This window comes from Plectropomus leopardus, chromosome 19 (assembly GCF_026936395.1).
Source record: "Plectropomus leopardus strain MGB_pleo_1.0 chromosome 19, ASM2693639v1, whole genome shotgun sequence".
Lineage (NCBI taxonomy): Eukaryota > Metazoa > Chordata > Actinopteri > Perciformes > Serranidae > Plectropomus > Plectropomus leopardus.
Genome location: NC_142194.1, coordinates 25,767,670 through 25,786,213, shown reverse-complemented (window position 1 = coordinate 25,786,213; position 18,544 = coordinate 25,767,670). Strand labels below are relative to the sequence as shown.

At 38.3% G+C, this 18,544-nt stretch overlaps 2 protein-coding genes across 4 annotated transcripts; both read right to left on the bottom strand.

The window, feature by feature from the left end:
• Nucleotides 1–495: 495 nt before the first annotated feature.
• Nucleotides 496–4,385, bottom strand: adprm (ADP-ribose/CDP-alcohol diphosphatase, manganese dependent). Of its 2 annotated transcripts, XM_042507412.2 has the most exons (3): nt 3,613–4,385; nt 2,827–2,949; nt 496–1,567 (listed from the first exon to the last, which is right to left on the bottom strand). In XM_042507412.2, exons 1-3 carry the CDS (start codon nt 4,184–4,186, stop codon nt 1,251–1,253), a joined length of 1,014 nt encoding a protein of 337 aa, XP_042363346.1. In that variant the 5' UTR covers nt 4,187–4,385; the 3' UTR covers nt 496–1,250. The 2 variants fall into 2 exon arrangements, with proteins under 2 accessions (XP_042363346.1, XP_042363347.1); XM_042507413.2 differs by lacking the exon at nt 2,827–2,949 and having other exon boundaries at nt 3,613–4,347.
• Nucleotides 4,386–5,117: 732 nt separating this feature from the next.
• Nucleotides 5,118–11,723, bottom strand: rsph1 (radial spoke head component 1). Of its 2 annotated transcripts, XM_088070051.1 has the most exons (9): nt 11,581–11,723; nt 11,290–11,403; nt 9,935–10,040; nt 9,710–9,800; nt 8,627–8,762; nt 6,809–6,880; nt 6,563–6,670; nt 6,061–6,169; nt 5,118–5,759 (listed from the first exon to the last, which is right to left on the bottom strand). In XM_088070051.1, the coding sequence occupies exons 1-9, from the start codon at nt 11,629–11,631 to the stop codon at nt 5,713–5,715; spliced, it is 834 nt and encodes a 277-aa protein (XP_087926177.1). In that variant the 5' UTR covers nt 11,632–11,723; the 3' UTR covers nt 5,118–5,712. The 2 variants fall into 2 exon arrangements, with proteins under 2 accessions (XP_087926177.1, XP_042364572.2); XM_042508638.2 differs by lacking the exon at nt 6,563–6,670 and having other exon boundaries at nt 5,128–5,759.
• Nucleotides 11,724–18,544: the final 6,821 nt, after the last annotated feature.

Genomic DNA, 18,544 nt, shown 5'->3' with positions numbered 1-18,544 from the left:
GTTCAAGTGAAGTCCAACTACCTCTAATTTGCATTTAAGTACAGTATTGAGTAAATGTACTTAGTTACTTTCGAACCACTGGCAGTACTCTCAATAGAGCAACATGTTTAAAATCGCAATAATATTGTATTGTGCAAGTATCGTAATAATATTGATTTGTGGGGCCTCTGGTGATTCCCGTCGCTACTAGATAGCATTGGTGTAATCTGTCATCAACCATTTGATTCTTTAACTCCGACATAACAACGTATAGCTCACGTAAAAACAAAGAACACAGGCCTATGCAACAAGCAGCGTCATAAAAGGCCCTAAAATAAAAAAAAATCATTATATATTGCCTTGCTTACAGTATCGCGATATATTGAATTATAAATCCTGAATCGCGATACTATCGTTTTTTCTCATCAGATTCTAGCCAATACGCAGCCCAGACAGACAACTTGTATCAGCCACTTTCCATGTATCCTGAATGCAGCATAAGACAAGATGCAAATGTGGCATTTAGCCATACACAGAAGTGCAGCTAGTGCAGTTTTTATTATTGGTTGCATTGTTTTACATAATAAATCATACAGACTTGCACATATCTTGTGCCAATTCTTATACCTGAAAACTGGATGATATATCAGTTATAGTTAGCAACACAATGCATCAATCAGGAAATAACAGTATAATGAAATCCCTTATGTGCAATATGCGACATGCAAAAAGGCAGCAAGTGCAAGTAAATCATTTCCTTCTTAAAGTATGTGCATAAAAATATGCAAATTAATTTAATGTCAAAGTTAAAACATGTCCAGTGTATGAGATATATTTCACACTTCGTCAGGATTATAAATAACAAAAACCCATGAGTGCAATAACTTATTTGAGGTACTTTTGCTCTGCTGAGGTAAGTGAATGTGACACGTGGGATCTAAAAACAGAACAGAGTATATGTAGGTCTGTATTTTTGTAATAGTTGTTAGTATTTAACCTCTGAAAGTATTCCCAGCTTTACTAAAACTCAAAAGTGGGCAGGTTTGGTTCTTTATCACTAAAATGAGTAAATTTGTGAATGTTTTTGTCATCTGAGAAAAACATGTAAAGCCCTATGCTATGGGAGATTGTCTATCTTGTAAAGTAACCCGTGTAAAGTTCAGACTTCTCCAGAGAATGTGACAAACATCCTCCAAATGTCCCAGTCCAGAGTTTCTAAATCCCAAGACATTCTAAAAAATATTGCCCTGACAGCTTCAGTAATATGAATCTTAACTGTGATCTGTGTCACTTTGGCATGGAAACAAAAACACCCGATCTCTGATCCGCCCGTTCCCTTTCAGCACCATCTTGTCCTCGTACACGGACACCGTGCCAAAGGCATTGCCGTTGGGTGGAGTCTCGATCACCCCCTCTAACGTCAAGTGGTGCACTCCCGTGTCTTTATCCTGGTAGTATCCACCGTCATGGTCGTGTCCAGCCATGAAACACACCACACTGCTGTGGGAGCTTATGATGGCCAGGAGCTCGTCAAAGTTCCAGGCGAGGCAGATGGGTTCTGTGGAGCGAGGGTGAACAGGGAGGTGACCTAAGGAGGAAAACAAACGTTGAGGTTTTTTTAAGTTGCACAGGAGGACAGCAAATGATGTCCACGATATATGTCAAAACTGAAACAAAGACCGTTTTTACACATTGCATCTAGCCTTGGGCAGTATCACAGTATTAGTGTATTCCAGGGTATTTCTAAATGTTTTTGTAATACTGTCATAAATACAAGCACCCTCTCTCTATTAAACTCATTGTATGTAGTGCACAGCAGAGCTCAATCTCTGCTCTCTACTGGAGAAACAGGCAGCTGAGCTGAAAGACACCGTAACACCTAGTGGTGCAGGGAGAAGTAACAGGACTGTTAACAGCTGGCAGCCAGCAGGCAGAGAGAGGCTGTGGGGAATGACAGTGCTTTTTTTATATCTAACATGGTGATTAAGGATTCATTTTGACCAAACCAGAACTGATGATTGTTGAAACAGTGAACTTACTTTTTTTTTAAAGATTATTTTTTGGAGGCATTTTCCCTTTATTTATAGGACAGCTTGAGAGGGACAAGGAAGGTAGGACGCAGCAAAGGGCCACAAGCCGGACTCAACCCAGGCCGCTGCAGAAGCTTGAGGCATATGGGGTGCATGCTGTACCCAGTGAGCTATAGGTCGCCCCGGAACAGTGGACTTACTAACTAGATTACTAACAAGAGTAACCAAGACGGTTTGGATGAGTTTTATTGTGTTTCTGTCGAGTGTGTTTTATTGATTAGTTAGATGGCAATTATGCCTTGAAAGTCCTCAGTGATCAAAACAAAGTTTTTTCAAAGTTAATTCAAAAGGTGTACAGCTGCATTTCTGTGTTTAATAAGGAAAATAGCTGTGAGAATATTACTGTTATTAACATTTTGTGGGTTTCTTTTGTGTATTTATTAGTCTGGAAAGCTGAAAGTAAGTAGCTAACTTGCTGTTGGGGGGTGAATGTTAGCACCGCACACTTGGAACGTCATATACCATGTACCTCGGTGAAATTTCAGGAAGGTCTAAAGGTCTCAAATATTGCATACCAACCAAGCATACTTGCATCAGAATGCATTTTGGGTGATCACATTGCAATCAGACCACATAAAAGTACAGGTATAAATACACCAAAACTGCATTGAGGAGGGATTTTTATCTGATCATATTATTATGAAAAGGTAAAAAAAAATAAGAAATTTCTTGTACTCAAATAAATAAATAGCAAGAGAGATATCGGGGGAAATTATCTTTGTAACTGGCACTTCATAAAAGCAACAGATTTACTTACTGACAATAGTGACTCTTTCCCTTTTGTCATCCGCTGAAGACAGAACAGAATCCAGCCAGTCCAGCTGGTCCTTACTGAACCCACCATTGAACATAGTAAACCTCTGCAGCAGGCCCTCAGACACTGACACAAGAACACGACAGGGGGAAAAAATTATTATCTACTAATCTAAGAATGTAATCATAGGTGTGAAGGTTGTGACTTTTTGACAATGTGTTATGTGTGCAACACACTGCAGGAGAGAGTTCAGCTGCCATGTGACAGTGAGGGTCAATTATTGTTATTGTTATAAAGTGCTGCTGACGTGTATGTTACACCCTAGACACATGGCAGACGGTAGATGGTTGGCTTTGTGTGTCATGGCCTTAAAATTTCGCTCCTGTCACACTCGTTTTGTTTCGGTATTTGACAATGCTGGCTCACAGAACGCGAGCAGCATGATGCCGCTGTTGTTTGTTTCTGCGTTAGCCTCGAGTGGCCATTAGAGGGACTGCAGTTTTGGCAATTCTTCATTTTCTTGATTTTTCATATATATCTTAGATTTTCCTATTGTCTGTTGTAAATTTTACACTATTCCTCTTGACTTCTGCACTTGATTATTTGCACAAAATCACCAAAACAATTTCCTTGGCAAACCTATAATAAAAAACTTTTCTGAACACTCATGACATTACAAATATATTATTAGTTTGATTTATTAAGAAAATGTATTGGATTATATATTATGATGATAAATGTAGAACTAGTTATAAAGTAATATTGTGACTTGTTAGCAGGACAGCATACCTGGGGGACAGTTGAGATCCTCGTTGTTGTTGTGCTGGCTTATTAAAGTCAAAGCATCGCCGTACTGTCCGCTGGACTGCTCTCTGCCCAGCAGGCTCACATCGTAAGCATCCAGTACCACGAATCTGAACCCGGGGAACGGGCTGAACTGGTAGGCGTAGATCTCCCCGCCGGCCGGGGCTCCGCTCTGACTCCCGTCGGTGTGCGGGGTGCTGTTGAGCTGTGACCGCAGCAGCGCGCTCCTGCTGAAGTTATAGAACTCGTGGTTGCCCCACACATGGTGGACCTCCACGGGGCTGGAGCTGAACTCTCTCAGCACCGTGTCCAGGGCTCGCTGCGAGGTGGCATGGCCCTTGTTGAAGCCGTCGATGATGTCTCCCAGCTGGAGGATAAAGTCTGGTCTGACAGCCGACTCTGACCAACTTTCCTGGGCTTTCCTCAGCAGCTGCAGACTGCTCCGGTAGTACCGCCTCCTCGTGCGCGTGAAGTTGTATCCGTCGTCCAGGTCTGCGTACTGAATGTCCGCTATCACGCCGAAGGTAAACAGCGGCGTTTGAGGAGGACACTCGTCCATTGTCGATGATGTCTTTGGAAAAGGTAATATTCGTTTGTGTCTGCCGAGGGAGCAAAGTGTACAAGTGACACCTGCCGGGTACCGATACTTTCTCAACCTCCGCACATGACGAAATACAGCCAGGCTGTCAGAACTGTAGCGGCGTTTCCGCTGTCGCCCGACACGATGACAGCACGGAGTCACAAGTACAGACAGATAAACCAACGACTTCCGGGTGTATCCTTCAAAATAATGCGAGAAAAAGCGTGGATATCAAGAACAAGTGGATACGTGAAAGTAAAATGGCCGCCCATTTGTTCAAAAGGAACTTGTTCATTCAAAAATTCATTAATTTTTTTCTTTGTTTGTTTGTAAAACACTTTTGCCACTTTTGCCTGCCTGTTGACAGGCAGGCAAAAGTGTCTACCCCAATATTTTCTGTCTACATACCGAAACATGAAGGTCACAAATAGTATCACATGGTCCCTTTAGCTGCTCAGTTACTTATTTTTAATAAGTATAATAAGGGGCTGTTTTTTATTTATCAGTGGAGGTAGCAGGGGTGTGTCTTCATTTTAATTAATTCTTCTGTTTTTTCATTTTGTTTACTTTGAAAATAAAAAAAATAAATAAATATAGGTGGTAACATATAAACAAAGTAAAACAATTGAAAGTTGTATGTCCCTTCCCTAAGCCAAACTAAAAAAAAAAAGGGGATAAACCCCTCCCCAGTGGGTACAAAATATTTAACATACCTCCCCCTATATAAAAAAACAGTCCCTAATAGAGAGTGGATTTCTCAGCAGCTATGAAATCAGCTCTGCCAAACATTGTCCCTTCCCCTTAAGTTTCTGGACAACTACATGGTATTATTTGCACATATTTTATATGGGGCTACAGTGGCTCAATTTTATGTCATTCATTTCTAAGAAACTAATTATTAATCATACAGTTTAATTGTCTGAACCATTCAGGAGCCCACCTCAGTGAAGAAGAAGTGGTTCTAGAGCTGTTACTGAAAGAAGCACCTGCAACAAACGGTCTGATCCTCAAACACAAACATATTTTCAATTCTGTTAATATTGTAAATTGTTCAATACACTAATGTGATGCAGGAAATTCACTTCCTACGCTCTTTCTCTCACACAAATATTTTGCTCAGAGTTTGGTCGTCCCCGGGGAGACCAAACAAAATCTATTTAGGGCCCTAAAAGGAGTTTGACTGGCCCCAATAGAGGTTGTTTTTTATTTTGCTTTAATTCTGTGGTTTTACCTTACATTAACAGAATAAAGTTACCTTTCTCAATGTTGTAACAATGTTGTTCTGGAAACCGCCACGGGGGGCACTGCACTGTATAAAAGTACACACTGTAAACATCCATGATAATTACATTAGGTAATGGAAAGTTTCCAATTGCTATAGCCATACATTTTCTCAAGAAAACACTGAAAATACAAGCTTAGGATATGTATTAACATATAATATATTAATATTGTTTTTTTAAGCACAGATAGAAAGACGCAGGTCTGTAGAATGATGGCACAGGTCAGTTCTCTGTCACGTCTTCTGCTGAAGGGATTTCCTTTTCCCCGCCTGACAAAAGAAAACACACAATCACTTAAGTGCACTTTCAGGTCTCATTATATCAAAGCATTTTAGGCATATGGCAACAACATTTGAAACTACGGTCACAAAAACAGCCATGACATTAATGAATGCCTCAGAAACATCCAACACGAAGGCTGAGTTTAAGCAGATTGGCATATTTTCTGCAGGTTTCTGTAATGTAAGGTAGATTATTTTTCTGTTATTTTGTGCACCTTCTATGTAGTAAAGCACAAAAAGCTCAGATTTGTCTGTTTTTTTCCTCTAAAATAGTGTTGATGAAGTTCACCTGAGGTGTCTGAGCCTGCAGTCCACAGTGTCGGACCGGTCACACACTTAGGAATCCACTTGAGGATGGTGTTGGAGGCCACCTCGCCCCACTCACCCTCAGCCCGGTCCTGCACAGAACGAAGGAGACTATTTTTTAAGAGGAAGCAGCATGACTGTCGCAACAAAACATCTGCAAACTCCAAGCTCACTGAGGATGACACACACTGCATTTTCATCTCCAACATACTTCTTATAGTTACTAACATGCATCTTAAAGTTTTTATATAGTCACTCAGCATGGCCAGTCACATGCATATACAGTCAATCATGCACTTAGAACAGGCAAGTGTGCACAATGGAAAAGGAGAATAATACTTTTAGCAGTGTATTCAACAGCAGTGATGCATTCTTGTGCATGAAAAGACATTGTCATATTTAAAAATACCCAAAAATCATCATGCAAGTCATTGAGTGATCCATGCTACTGAAAAAAAAGTTGTGTATAGAGGCAGCTGCAGCACCTCCTCTGCTCCCTCTGACGCCCCTAAGGTGAAATAACCTTCTCTTGAGCCCGGATAGGATGACTTCTGTGTTTTGATGTTTTTGCCGTTGTCCTCATCAGTCGCTGGCTGGAGTTTCCGTGAAGAGAGTTGGTTATGGTTATGTTGTGTCTCTGCACTGTGTGTTATATCAGTGTGTTCTGACAAGTTCCAGTTTTCCAGATTATTGTAGGGAAATTAAACTGGATTGTGTTGATGTGGAGTTACCTGCTCTGATTGGTGGTATTCGCCATGCTGCTCACAGCCGATATCGAACTCGTACTTCCCCAGGCCATTCGGCTGCAAGATAAGAACAGGATAGCAACGACAGCTTCAACATTGAGGACAGAATCTGCTTTGTTAATGACAGTGTTACAAAGTGATACAATTATATAAACATTACAATTATTTAAAGTAAAACTACAACCAAACAGTATTTTAAGCCATAACTTAAATACCTGGCAGCTGATCATTATTTGAAACCAACAGAGCTTTTTTGGGTTCTTTCTCAAGTGGATTTCTGGCATTTCTTGGTGTGTTTGTAGCAATAGAAGAAGGTATAGTTTTGGACAATTCCAGCCGTTTGTCGGGACAAAAACAGGTATTTCAAGCCAACAGACCACTGTTTAAGGACAAATTTTAACTAGAATTCAAGCATTTCTTGATGTGTTTGAAGCAAAAGTGTTCATTTTTTAACAAGAGTTTGGAGCATTTCCTGGTGTGTTTGTGGTGACAAAAACAGGCATTTTTTAGTGTGTGTTTGGGGCATTTTCAGTCCTGTGTGCAGTGACAGAGGTGGGTATTTTGTTAATAAAAGTACTGGATATTTTCATCTGAATTTGTTTCAACAAATGTAGGGTTTTTGTGTGTGCATGCATTTTTTTAAACATCATTTTTTGACAGCTTTTTTGTCTTTATTTGACAGCACAGAATGTAAGGGGGAGAGAGAGGGGACAACATGCAGCAAAGGACCGCGTGGTCGAAGCGAAACCACGGCCGCTGTGGCAAGGGCACTGCCATTGTACATGGTGCACCTGCTCCATTCACTGAGCTATTGACGCACAAAAGCAGGTATTTTTTAACAAAGAGTTCAGGACATTTCTTTAAGTCTTTGTAGCAACCAAAGCAGATACTTTCAAAAAGTGAGGGGGGCATTTTGACCCCTGATTGTAGCAGACATTTTATAATGAGAGTCTGTAACATTCCCAGCCTTGTTTGTAGTGACAAAAACAGTTATTTTTAATGAGAATTTCTGACAATTCCAGCTATGATTGTAGCACAAAAAAAAAAAAGCGGGTACTTTTTGAACAAGACTTTGGGACATTCCCTTATCTATTTGCAGCAACAAAAGCAGTTATTATTTAACAAGAGTTCAAGAGATTTCCAGCTGTGTTTGTAGTGACAAAAGTGGGTATTTTTAATGAGAGTTTGGGACATTTCCAACCATGTTTTGTAGAGATCTGGAAACAAGCTCAACTTAGAGGTTGAATGTAAAGTGAGTGCACCTGTAATGTTGCTAATAATACTTGTCTGTGTGTACTGTACTATGATGGAATTTAAAAAGGTCAAGTTTGGAAATAATTTTATCATTTGTCTAACTTGTGAGTTCACAACCTGCCCAATTGTCAGACTGCTCATATTTCCTGCCTAACTGGATACATTTTAAGCAATGTTCGCGCATTCTGAATTTTCTACAAGCAATCATTACAGCTTTATTCTGCAACTTCAAAATGGAGTGTAGAAGAAGTGAGTTTAGAGATACTGCCAATGTGATTAAAGTAAAGAGATTTACAGCCCAATATATAGGCCTACTTTAACTGAAAGCTGAGATGGTATAACTACTTGTATTTGATATTATCCTTAAGCATCTACAGTATTACTCATCTGACAGAGATTCATCTTGCCTAGCATAAATAAACCAAACTGTTTAGACCATCATGGTCCTGCAGACCCTACTTAGGCAGCATGAAAGATATTGCATATTTCCATTGATCATTTGCCAAGCATTTTGTAAATAGTAATCAAAGTAATCAAAGTAGAACTTACATAGCTGTTGACAAAGTTCCCCTTGTATCTGTGGTTAGAGTGGATGTACTCTCCAGCTGACTCCATCTTGCCGTTCACCCATGAGCCCTTGTACTTTGAGCCAGTTTCGTGGTAGTGGTAAATGCCCTGACCATGCCTGGCAATCAGACAACACAGAGGAAGTCACCAGTTTTAAAATCACCATTTTATGTACGTAAGTAGAATGAATTTCATATTGTGCACATAAAAAGATGTACATTTTTACTAGGCTAAATCTGGCTGAAAAGAGAGACATCTGTTATTTAGATTTCCGAGACTATATATCACATTTAGGTCCTACTGCATTTTTAAACATACTAATTTGATGCTGTCAAAACAACACATGCAACCTACGTAGATACCTGAAAATGTCATCATCTTCATCATATAGTTTGAAATTTAAATCAACAATTCCACACTTAACCCTCTAATACGTGAGTAAATTGGCTTGATTTCTTTCAAAAAATAAGGGAGGATGAGAAGCAATTTAACAAGAAATGGACCAAATAATAGCAAGAAATCAGTTAAAAAAAAAAACAACAAACACAATAACTTTAGAATAAGCAAAAAAGAAAAAAAGAAAGGTAAAAAAGAGAAAGAAATAAGGGAAAGAAAATGGCCTAAAAAATGTACTGATTTTTTTTCTCTTTTTTTCTGTAACATAATTTTAAATATTTTAACAAGAGAATTTGAAATCGTTTTTATTTATTGATTTATTTATTCAGTTTGCAAGACATTTCTTGCCAAGTTCCTCATTATATTTTTTTCTATGTTTTTGAAAGAAACCAAAACTGGTTTTAGAGATTTACATGGCAGTAAAGGAAACTGATGTTGATCCAGGACTTAAATGGTTAAAAAAATATATATTTAGATTTTTTAAAATAATGATATCCCAAGGTAAATGATGTTCTCATGTAACTGTTGGTATCACTGAGTTCAGATAAAAGAAATCAAGTAAGCTTCAAACTGAGATGATACTCGAAGCAGACAAAAGAAAAGTGTGCTTCCAGAAAAAAAACTACAAACGTCTCAGTGACACTTGTGACTGTAAAACTGTAGATGTACCTCATATGTTTCAGCCACTCTCCATCATACGTGTCTCCATTGGGGTACGTGTAGACCCCATGATCCTGTCTCAGGTCCTCAACCCATGATCCTGACAAAGAGACAAAAAGAGTCTGTTTCTGAAGCTCCATGTTAACTTAATTTTTAAAAGACACTCCACACACGCACTAATGAAATGCAGAAATTGGCATCTATCTCAACTCGCACGCTTTAGCTTTGTGGTACCTTCATATTTGGAGCCATCTGGATAGTAGAAGGTGCCCTGTCCATGTTTCATGTTCTGGTAATAATCTCCCACATATCTTGCCCCATTCTTGAAGTGATATGTCCCCTATTGACAAAAATCCATATACATCAGTCAGAGAAAATATTCTTGTTTAAGTGCCGGTGGAAGATCCCCCATACCCCCTGACAGAGGTTCTAACTAAGCCTCTAATGACCTAAAATCCTAGAAGCATCCTAATATCTTAAAAATGAACTAAAATCCTACAAACATCCTAAAATCCTAGAAGTGCTCTAAAATTTTAGAAATTATCTGAAATCCTATAAATGTCCTAAAATCTTACAAACATCCTGGAAACCTAGAGATGTCTGAAAATCCAAGAAACGTCCTTTAATCTTTGACATGTCCTAAAAATCCCAGAAAAGTCCTGAAATGCTAGAAATTTCCTAAAATCTTACAAATTTCCTACAATCCTACAAACATCCTAAAATCCTAGAAGTGCTCTAAAATCCTAGAAATGTCCTAAAATCCTAGAAACATCTGAAAATCCTCACAAATCTTAGAAATGCTGGAAATATCCGAAAGTCTTACAAATATCCTGGAGACCTAGAGACGTCCTAAAATCCTAGAAACGTTCTTAAATCCTTGAAACTTTCTAAAATCTTAGAAACATCCCCAAATCCTCGAAACGTCCTAAAGTCATAGAAACATACTAAAATCCTAGAAATTTCCTAAAATCATAGACATTTCTTAATGACTTAGAAATGTCCTGAAATCCTTGAAGGTTCCTAAAATCCTAAAAATGTCCAAAAATCCTACTGCGACTGGCCCCTTGCTTCCTGTCATTTTGCAAAGGTGGGCCCAAAGCAAAGCATGTAGACTAACTAAACTCTTTAAACTGTTATCTGCCACATACTGTCAATTTTGTGTGGTGGACCTGTTGAATATTTAAAAAGCTTTATTAATGACAGGATACCTATCCTGACCATACTTAGACTATAGAGCTTGTGTGATTTTTTTCAGGGCATAGCAGGCTGCAGAAATCTACTGTTTATCTACTGCACTGTATTATTACTCCTATTTCTTGGTTTTCAGTTTTTTGTGTACTTGTGTTCACTTAGCTTTATCAAACTTTGTCACAGCTGACATTTTGACTTCACAAAGCAGAAAAAGCACAGGTTAAATTGATAACGTGCACAATACCAAGACTTCCTCTTAATGGAATGCAGCTATCAATAATGTTAATAAATACACCCGTGCTTTTCCTGTTAGGACATTTCAAAATGTGTGCCGTGAAAAAGGTCTATGAAGGTGGTGTTGACTTGATTTGATTAGACTCGACACATCATAACGGTACCTGTCCGTGTCTCCTGCCGTTCTCGTACTGTCCCTGATAGATGTCTCCGTTTGGCAGGACAGCTTTACCGACTCCGTGTCTCTCTCCGGCTTCATTTCGGTCTCCTTCATATTCCTGCGCCAGTCAAAAAACCAGAAAGTTTGTCTCCAGCGACAGAGAAGGTGAGACCTCCTACCAGCTGCTGTCAACTAACAAGGTGAGTTAATGCTAACATTAGCTTCAGCCTGCTACCGTCATAACAACAAACTGAACACAGCATGTAACGCTAGCTCTTTCATTAAAGTCTCTCACCCCGAGTTTACTGCGTTCATCATCAAACTCATCAGATCCGACATCCGACATTTTTCTCTCTAACTCTCTTAGTAAAGATGATGTAAAGATTTATTAAAAAAGCTAGAAAGATACAGACACACCGCTGTGCGTTTTAGTTTACGGTTGCCATGACAACAGCTAATCCCACGTAGTGCACTAGAATAAAGGGGCTCTGATCTCACGTGACCAAGAATTGCCTATCCATAAAAGTTTTTTTTAACGCCCAAGGGACCGTTTATTATATAGGGGTGCAGGGAGACCTGTGTTTTTTTTAATTAGGAGTAAAGTAACAGCATACAAATTTGAACGCCTGTATATTGTCTTTATTTTACCAGCATTTTTTTTAAAGAAAACATGCCATTTAAACTGTTTTCTTTCTTTCTGTTTTCTTCTTCCATTTATCATAGCTACAAACTGTGAAAACAGAAATTATCATTGGTGCATGTGCAACAAACGCCTCCTTCAGAAGAAAAAAAACCCAAAACATAATCTTAAAATGGTGATATTTCATCAAAATCACTTTTTTTTTCTACGTCTCATTTGAAATTGATCAAAAATAAACCATGTGACAATAGTTCTGCCTCCTCCAGACTGTTGGGACGGTGGGTAGAGTCCGAAATTGGAAAAAAATACGGTCTAAATATAAAAACTATATAGCCTATGTACAATCATAACACAATACCAACACTAGCAGGAATGGATAGACCCAAAAATACGTTTTCTGATGATATGGATTTTTTAAAAATGTGACATTAAGGTAAAAAAAAAACAAAAAACAAAAGAGCCAAAAATTTTACTTACACACTGTACCACCCCGTTCTCTTCTAACAGGCCTCATACCTTTTCAGAAAACAGTTTTGTTTGCAAATTGACAATTTAGAAATTATCCACTTTTTTAGAACTTCTAAAAGGACATTGTAGCTTTTCAGCCTATATGTAATCTTCAAACTTTTCTAAAAACCTAAACATGGAGATATTTTTAGGAAAAATAGTTTATACTGGACAGTAGCCAGTATTCCAATATTTACATAACAGAAAGTCTTGTCTAGGCAGCAGAAAACCCTTGGAAGTTTTTTTGTAATATCGCCCATAATATCCCAACGTCACCATTAAGGCTGTATAATTCAACATAAATCATTACATTCTATGATGATTTGGCTGTGCAAAACTTAAATATAGACTTTTGTTTCCAATTAGGCTAAGTGACCCTGAATGCTCAAGCCCACTCAGCAGTAGGCCTACAAAATGTTTGTAATTTATTCATGTGATTATCTGCTTTATAATTATTTACCTATTTATTTAATTTTGAGCACTATGACGCTCCATGACTGCTAAACAGTATTCATTCTATTGAGGACACTTGCATTGAATTTGTCGTTAAAGCAGCTATAATCAGTTTCTAATAACAATGTATTAAATGAAAACATGACAACAATGTGGAGGAGGTCGCTCATAGTGCACATAGTGAGAGATAGTGAACCTACAGAGTATTATCAGCTTAATCTGCAGCTCTGCTCGGCTTTACAGAGCTTTAAAGTGACTTTCAGCTCATTGTTTATCTGTCCGGCTCATAACTTTACTGTGCGGTTGACTCTCACAGCTCTCATAGTGTCGCCGTCAGACTCAGCAGGCAGCTGTTGTTCCAAAGAAAAAGCACTGATAAAAAAACTGTACCTGCCCAGCTGCAAACACTCACAGTTAAAGAGAGGTGAACATTATTGTTGCAGTAAAGAGTGTAATGTGCATACTGGGAAACCTGTGATGAAGATCTTTTAGTTGTAACAGGTGTCCTGCATGACATGACTTTTGATAATATTTTGTTCATTGTTGTCCAGTAAATTAAAATATACTATTTGGGGATTGAAATTACCCATTTCAGTGTCTGCCATCACACAAACACATTGAGAATTTACTGATTTATTTTAATTTCAGGGTTTCAGAGAGTACATAAAGGGATATGTAGGATTTTTTGAAGTGGGGTTGTATGAGATATTTCATAGTGCGTTCCACAGTACAAACATTACAAACAGTAGATGTCAGTCGTTACGCCTCTAGTTTGGAGAGACAGACTGAAGTCTGACATGGAAGCTGAACAATCTACTGCTGTGGAAGTGTCAGCAACAAAACAATTTTTAGCCACCTAAAAAAAGCACCACTTAAAAAAAAATCTTTTTAAATTTGAATGTAAATGAGAATATTTTCACAGCTTAACATGATGTCAGACACTGATTTCCAACAAAAATAAATGAAGCCGTTATATAGTTGTCTTCCAACCCAGACTTCATGTAGAAAAACAGCAATTTAACATTGTTGATTACAGGGAGCTGCTGATCTTACACCCTCTCGAACATTTAGTTTGTTTGTGTTATTGTGTGACTTTGACATTCAGAAGGGTGAGACAAAATTCAACAAAGTCACACAATAACACTAACTAACTGATTGAGGCAGTAGACCGGCAGCTTCTATCTTCAGTGAGATAAAATTACTGTTTTTATTGTTGCAGTCTGGTGACTGACAAGAGCAAGACCTAAACCAACCTACCTAAAACGGCTTTCACACCCAGAATGGGCAGTCTGACAGAAAGGTAAAGTGTTGAAAATACTTTCAATAGAGTGTACACATACTCATATTGATTTTTTTGGTGGGAAATTTTTAAATGGCTAAAATAAAAGTTGTTGCTGACCCCTCCACAGCAATATTGCTTGGATTCAGTGTCTGACTCCAGTCTGCTTCTCTAAACTGGGATTTTGCAGACAAACATCTACTGTATGTGATGCACTATGAATGAGTACCCCATATTGCCCCAATTAAAAGATCCAAACTTGGTGCGCTTGGTGGCTCAGTGGATAGAGCGGACACACCATGTACAGAGGCTTTGTCCTCATCAGCCCTTTGCTGCATGTCATCCTCTATCTCTCTCTCTCTCCCCCTTTCACACTTGTGCTATCCTATCAATTAAAGACAAAAACACCCCAAAAAAATCTTTAAAAAAAAAAAAAATCAGAACTAACTTACTAGCTTAAGATATTGGAAAGAAATTGGAAGAAAAAACACAGTTTCAGCAACAACAATTTATTGGCAGGTTTGCTAGTATGTGTTCTGAGTCAGTGGCTCACAACTGGTCCAGCCATGGGGTCCATATTTCTCTGAAGTCATTAGTTCAAGTTCCACACATTTGATACATTACCACATATACAGTCCTATTTCATAAAATGTAAACATCACATTAGCTTACGACACAAACATACTGCAATAGTAAGCAGAAATGGCACTTCAAAATAAAAGCTTTGTGCCAGAAATTCATTGTACTTCAAAATAGAGTGTTTTTTTTTCAAACTTGGAATGGACCTATGAGCCACTTTTAAACCGCAACCCACCAGTTTGGATCCACTGCTCTAAGTCTCATAGTGCACTTGATGATGTCCTCAAAGAAGATGACGGTGCTTGTGGTTTTTTATTAGTGACACTGGAGGGCGCTGTGGTCTACCTTTTAATTGGCAAGGCATTTCATAGTATCACTCCATAAGCAGCTCTGTACACACTTTTTCTTTGGTTAGTGTATTTAATGTATCTACACACAGACAGATGCCGCCAGCCCAACATTTGATGTACCAAGGTAACAGCACCTCAAATTGTGTAAACATCTCCAGCAGGTTTGAGTGAGCTCATTTGGTGTCATGAGAGGGAGATTAGACGGCTGTAAACTGACAAGAAGGGTGCTAAATCATGAACAAGCAGCCAATGAACCTACGGCCTCCATCTTAAACATGGGCTACTTCATGGAATTAATCAGGAATGAGATTCTTACGGGACCGTTGTCAAGGAGACAGTGATACTCAGTGTGAGGACAATGACGGACATGGATTATCACCACTGCCACAAACTGCCTTTCATTTGCCTTTTTTTAACCGGCATGATTAAATAACTGCTTCAGACATTTTGAATATCGCCTCCTCATGAGTCTCAGAAAGCCAAAGTGAATGCAGCGGATTGCGTTCAGAGTTCATTCTAATCTTTAATGCAACAGATGGTAAAATCTCACGGCTTAGGAGTTAATGTCAAGTCAAGTTCAAGTTGTCTAAATAAAGGGCTGCTAAGTAGAGGTCACACAGTCTATTATCTGTCTGTCAGAGATGCACTTTGATATCATTTGATGGACAGCTGATGGAGTGCCTTCTTGAGCGAGGAGTCGTTTATTATCATTAATAATACACCCAAGCAATCTGATATACTGAATATATTTTTGATTTGTAAACACTGAAGGGCAACTTTGCCCATTATCAATATCCATGCTATTCCTATGGTCTATATCAGTCTAAAAATATCATTAAACACAAACAACTCTCTCCCAAATTGAAAAAAAAAATGATACCCTATGACAACACAGGTTTGAGACTTACTTCTCTGGTTTCTGGCTTTGAGAGAGTAGTTCATGTTCACAAATGCTGATTGACCTTTCCTAGGTTATGAAAATAACATGTCGGTATTCTTAATTTAAGTAGTCAAAATTTTCATGCATTTAGTTAATTTCTGTTGGATACTGGATGGTATTTAGGGTTTTATCTTGGACAACCTTCAAGTTAACAAAACTGAACGTGTCTTTTTAGGTGGAAATGAGTAATTACAAATATTGCAGCCATGTTTAAATCCCTGTGTGACAATACTGAGAGTGCCTTGTTATGAAATATGCTGATTAGCTTTCTTTCCATGTCTCTGCAGTGTTGGAACCAGGAGATGGTTAGCTTAGCGTAGAGACCAGAAGCACAGTAAACAACTGGTTCAAAAGACCTACCAACACCTCTGAAGTTTGCTAATTATCCCCCTAAAACCACAAATTGTTGTTTTACATCTTGCTGCAGCAATTAAACAAACATTTGATGTGTTCATAATTAGTCAACATTAGAAGTTGGTTTCATTTTAACAGACAAGCTAGGCTAACCACATCCTGGCTTCAGCTGTGATGCACAGTCAGTACGGTGAAATATGTAGCTGGAGCTATCAGCCCGTTAGCTTAGTTCATGGCACAAAGACTGAAACAGGGAAACATCCAGCCTGACTCAGTGCTGCAGAAGTGAGTCCTAAAATGTGGAAATTTGTTAGCATTTCTGCACTTCTGGTTCACTCATCTCGAACTTAGTGAGTTTTCTTAATTTTTTCTCTGGCAACTGCATTTATGCTTCAAAAATCTTAAATGATGTTCATTTGTGGAGATTTTCTGGCTGAATAAAGCATTTGTTTGACCTTTGTTTGCCATAGATTTTCTGCAATAATCCAAAAAGCAGGTGGAAAAATCCCATTGGCTTTTTGTCGAGGGAACTGGAAAATTTTGCTTAACCCTTGAAAAAAAAAAAGTTATTCCTGCAGCACCCTTTGCGTCACCTCTAAAGCTAAATAAGATACAACATGTTAATTATTGAGCTTCAGAGGTGCCAGTGCATGATTTTATGAGATTTAGACAGAGCCAGGCTAGCTGTTTACCTGTTTTTAGTCTTTATGCTAAGCTAAGCTAACCAGCTGCTTGCTAAAGCTTTATATTTCAGAGAAAGCGGAATCACGATATGACAGACCAAGTTTACTGTACCATAATGCTTGAGGTAGAGGAAACAAGTTGCAAGAAACATTGTATCACATGCTGTAACTCACCAAGAAATTGTTCACACATAACTTCTCTTTCATTTTTATGTTTTGGTTTCTGTACAGATCAAACTAGTGAAATACAACCTGTTAATTGTTAAGCTTTGAAGATGGTGAAACTTTTTTGTTGTTTCCTTTCCACTGCTTTACTGTTTTTCAGACTATATGCTCAAGCCACACTAACCATGCATTTAATAGGGGACCGTTTTTGTTTTTTTAAATGCGTATATTTTAATGTTAAGTGCAATATACTGTACAATTGCACTGTCTCCAAGGCATATTAACTGTTTTGAAATATTACATAAAATACATCTGTGACTCCTGTGATTGCCATGAGAGGCTTATAAATAAAGGCATAGCTGATGAATCCCTCAATAGAAATTCCCCTAGGATCCTCCTGGGACGGCTTTAGAGATTACAGTGGACTAATGGTCGTGTCGGAGATTTGGAGTCCTCTTTTTTTTCCTCTGCCATCATCTTCCAAAGAGGGACGCTGAGGACAGCGAGGAAAATAATGACCCGTTAGGAGTACAAGAGGCAGAGAGACAAGTTGCTGTACTAGAAAATTAGATAATAGAAGATTTAGACAAAACACTTTTCCTATAACCCGTAAAAAATGAAAACAAGAGTTCGTCGAGGAGAATTATGAAAATAGAATCATTCAAAATAATACTTGTTATGTCATTAAGTTGGAGAAATTCAACATTTTCAAAATGATTCGCTCTCTTTGGAGACTGAGGTGAGAAGATCAATATCACTATCATGTACAATTGAAATTCTGCTCGTCTTACTTTCAGAAAGACAGCAGATGTATACCCAAAAATCATTCCTGTTTACATAACTTTAAGCCTCAGCAGTAAATATAACATATAACACTATTATTACTTCCAGTTTTAATAATATGGTTAATATTATTATGAAATAATGTTATGATGTACAGCAGTTCTGCGTATGGTTTGCACAAGTGGTGGCGTACCCCAGCAGAATCTGTTGCTTCAATGTCAAGAACCACACTCGCTTTCAATAGAGTCTCCCAGGAATGAGTCCTAAAATCCGAAAATAAGAGAGCATTTCAGCACTTTTTTTAATACGTTTTTGATTAGATGCCTAAAATAAGGTCTGCGATTAACACAAGCTTAAGAGATTTTTAGGTTTTTTCTGTGACATAAAATATGCCAGTAAATGCCCCACTCATGAATTTTGACACTATGCATCTTAAAAAACACTTACTAACAAGCGGCTAAATGGAACTACAGACTGAATCACACTGAACATGGCTGTATTGCCTCGTTGTCATGGCGATTTTAGG

Coding starts and splice junctions, on each gene's coding strand:
- adprm (XM_042507412.2), bottom strand. CDS start 4,186: ATGGACGAGTGTCCTCCTCAAACGCCGCTGTTTACCTTCGGCGTGATA. Junction 2,950..3,612: donor GGATCTCAACTGTCCCCCAG/GTATGCTGTCCT, acceptor TTCTTGTGTCAG/TGTCTGAGGGCCTGCTGCAG. Junction 1,568..2,826: donor GGAAAGAGTCACTATTGTCA/GTAAGTAAATCT, acceptor TTTCCTCCTTAG/GTCACCTCCCTGTTCACCCT.
- rsph1 (XM_088070051.1), bottom strand. CDS start 11,631: ATGTCGGATGTCGGATCTGATGAGTTTGATGATGAACGCAGTAAACTC. Junction 11,404..11,580: donor ATGAACGCAGTAAACTCGGG/GTGAGAGACTTT, acceptor TGACTGGCGCAG/GAATATGAAGGAGACCGAAA. Junction 5,760..6,060: donor TGCAGGCTCAGACACCTCAG/GTGAACTTCATC, acceptor TTCTTTTGTCAG/GCGGGGAAAAGGAAATCCCT.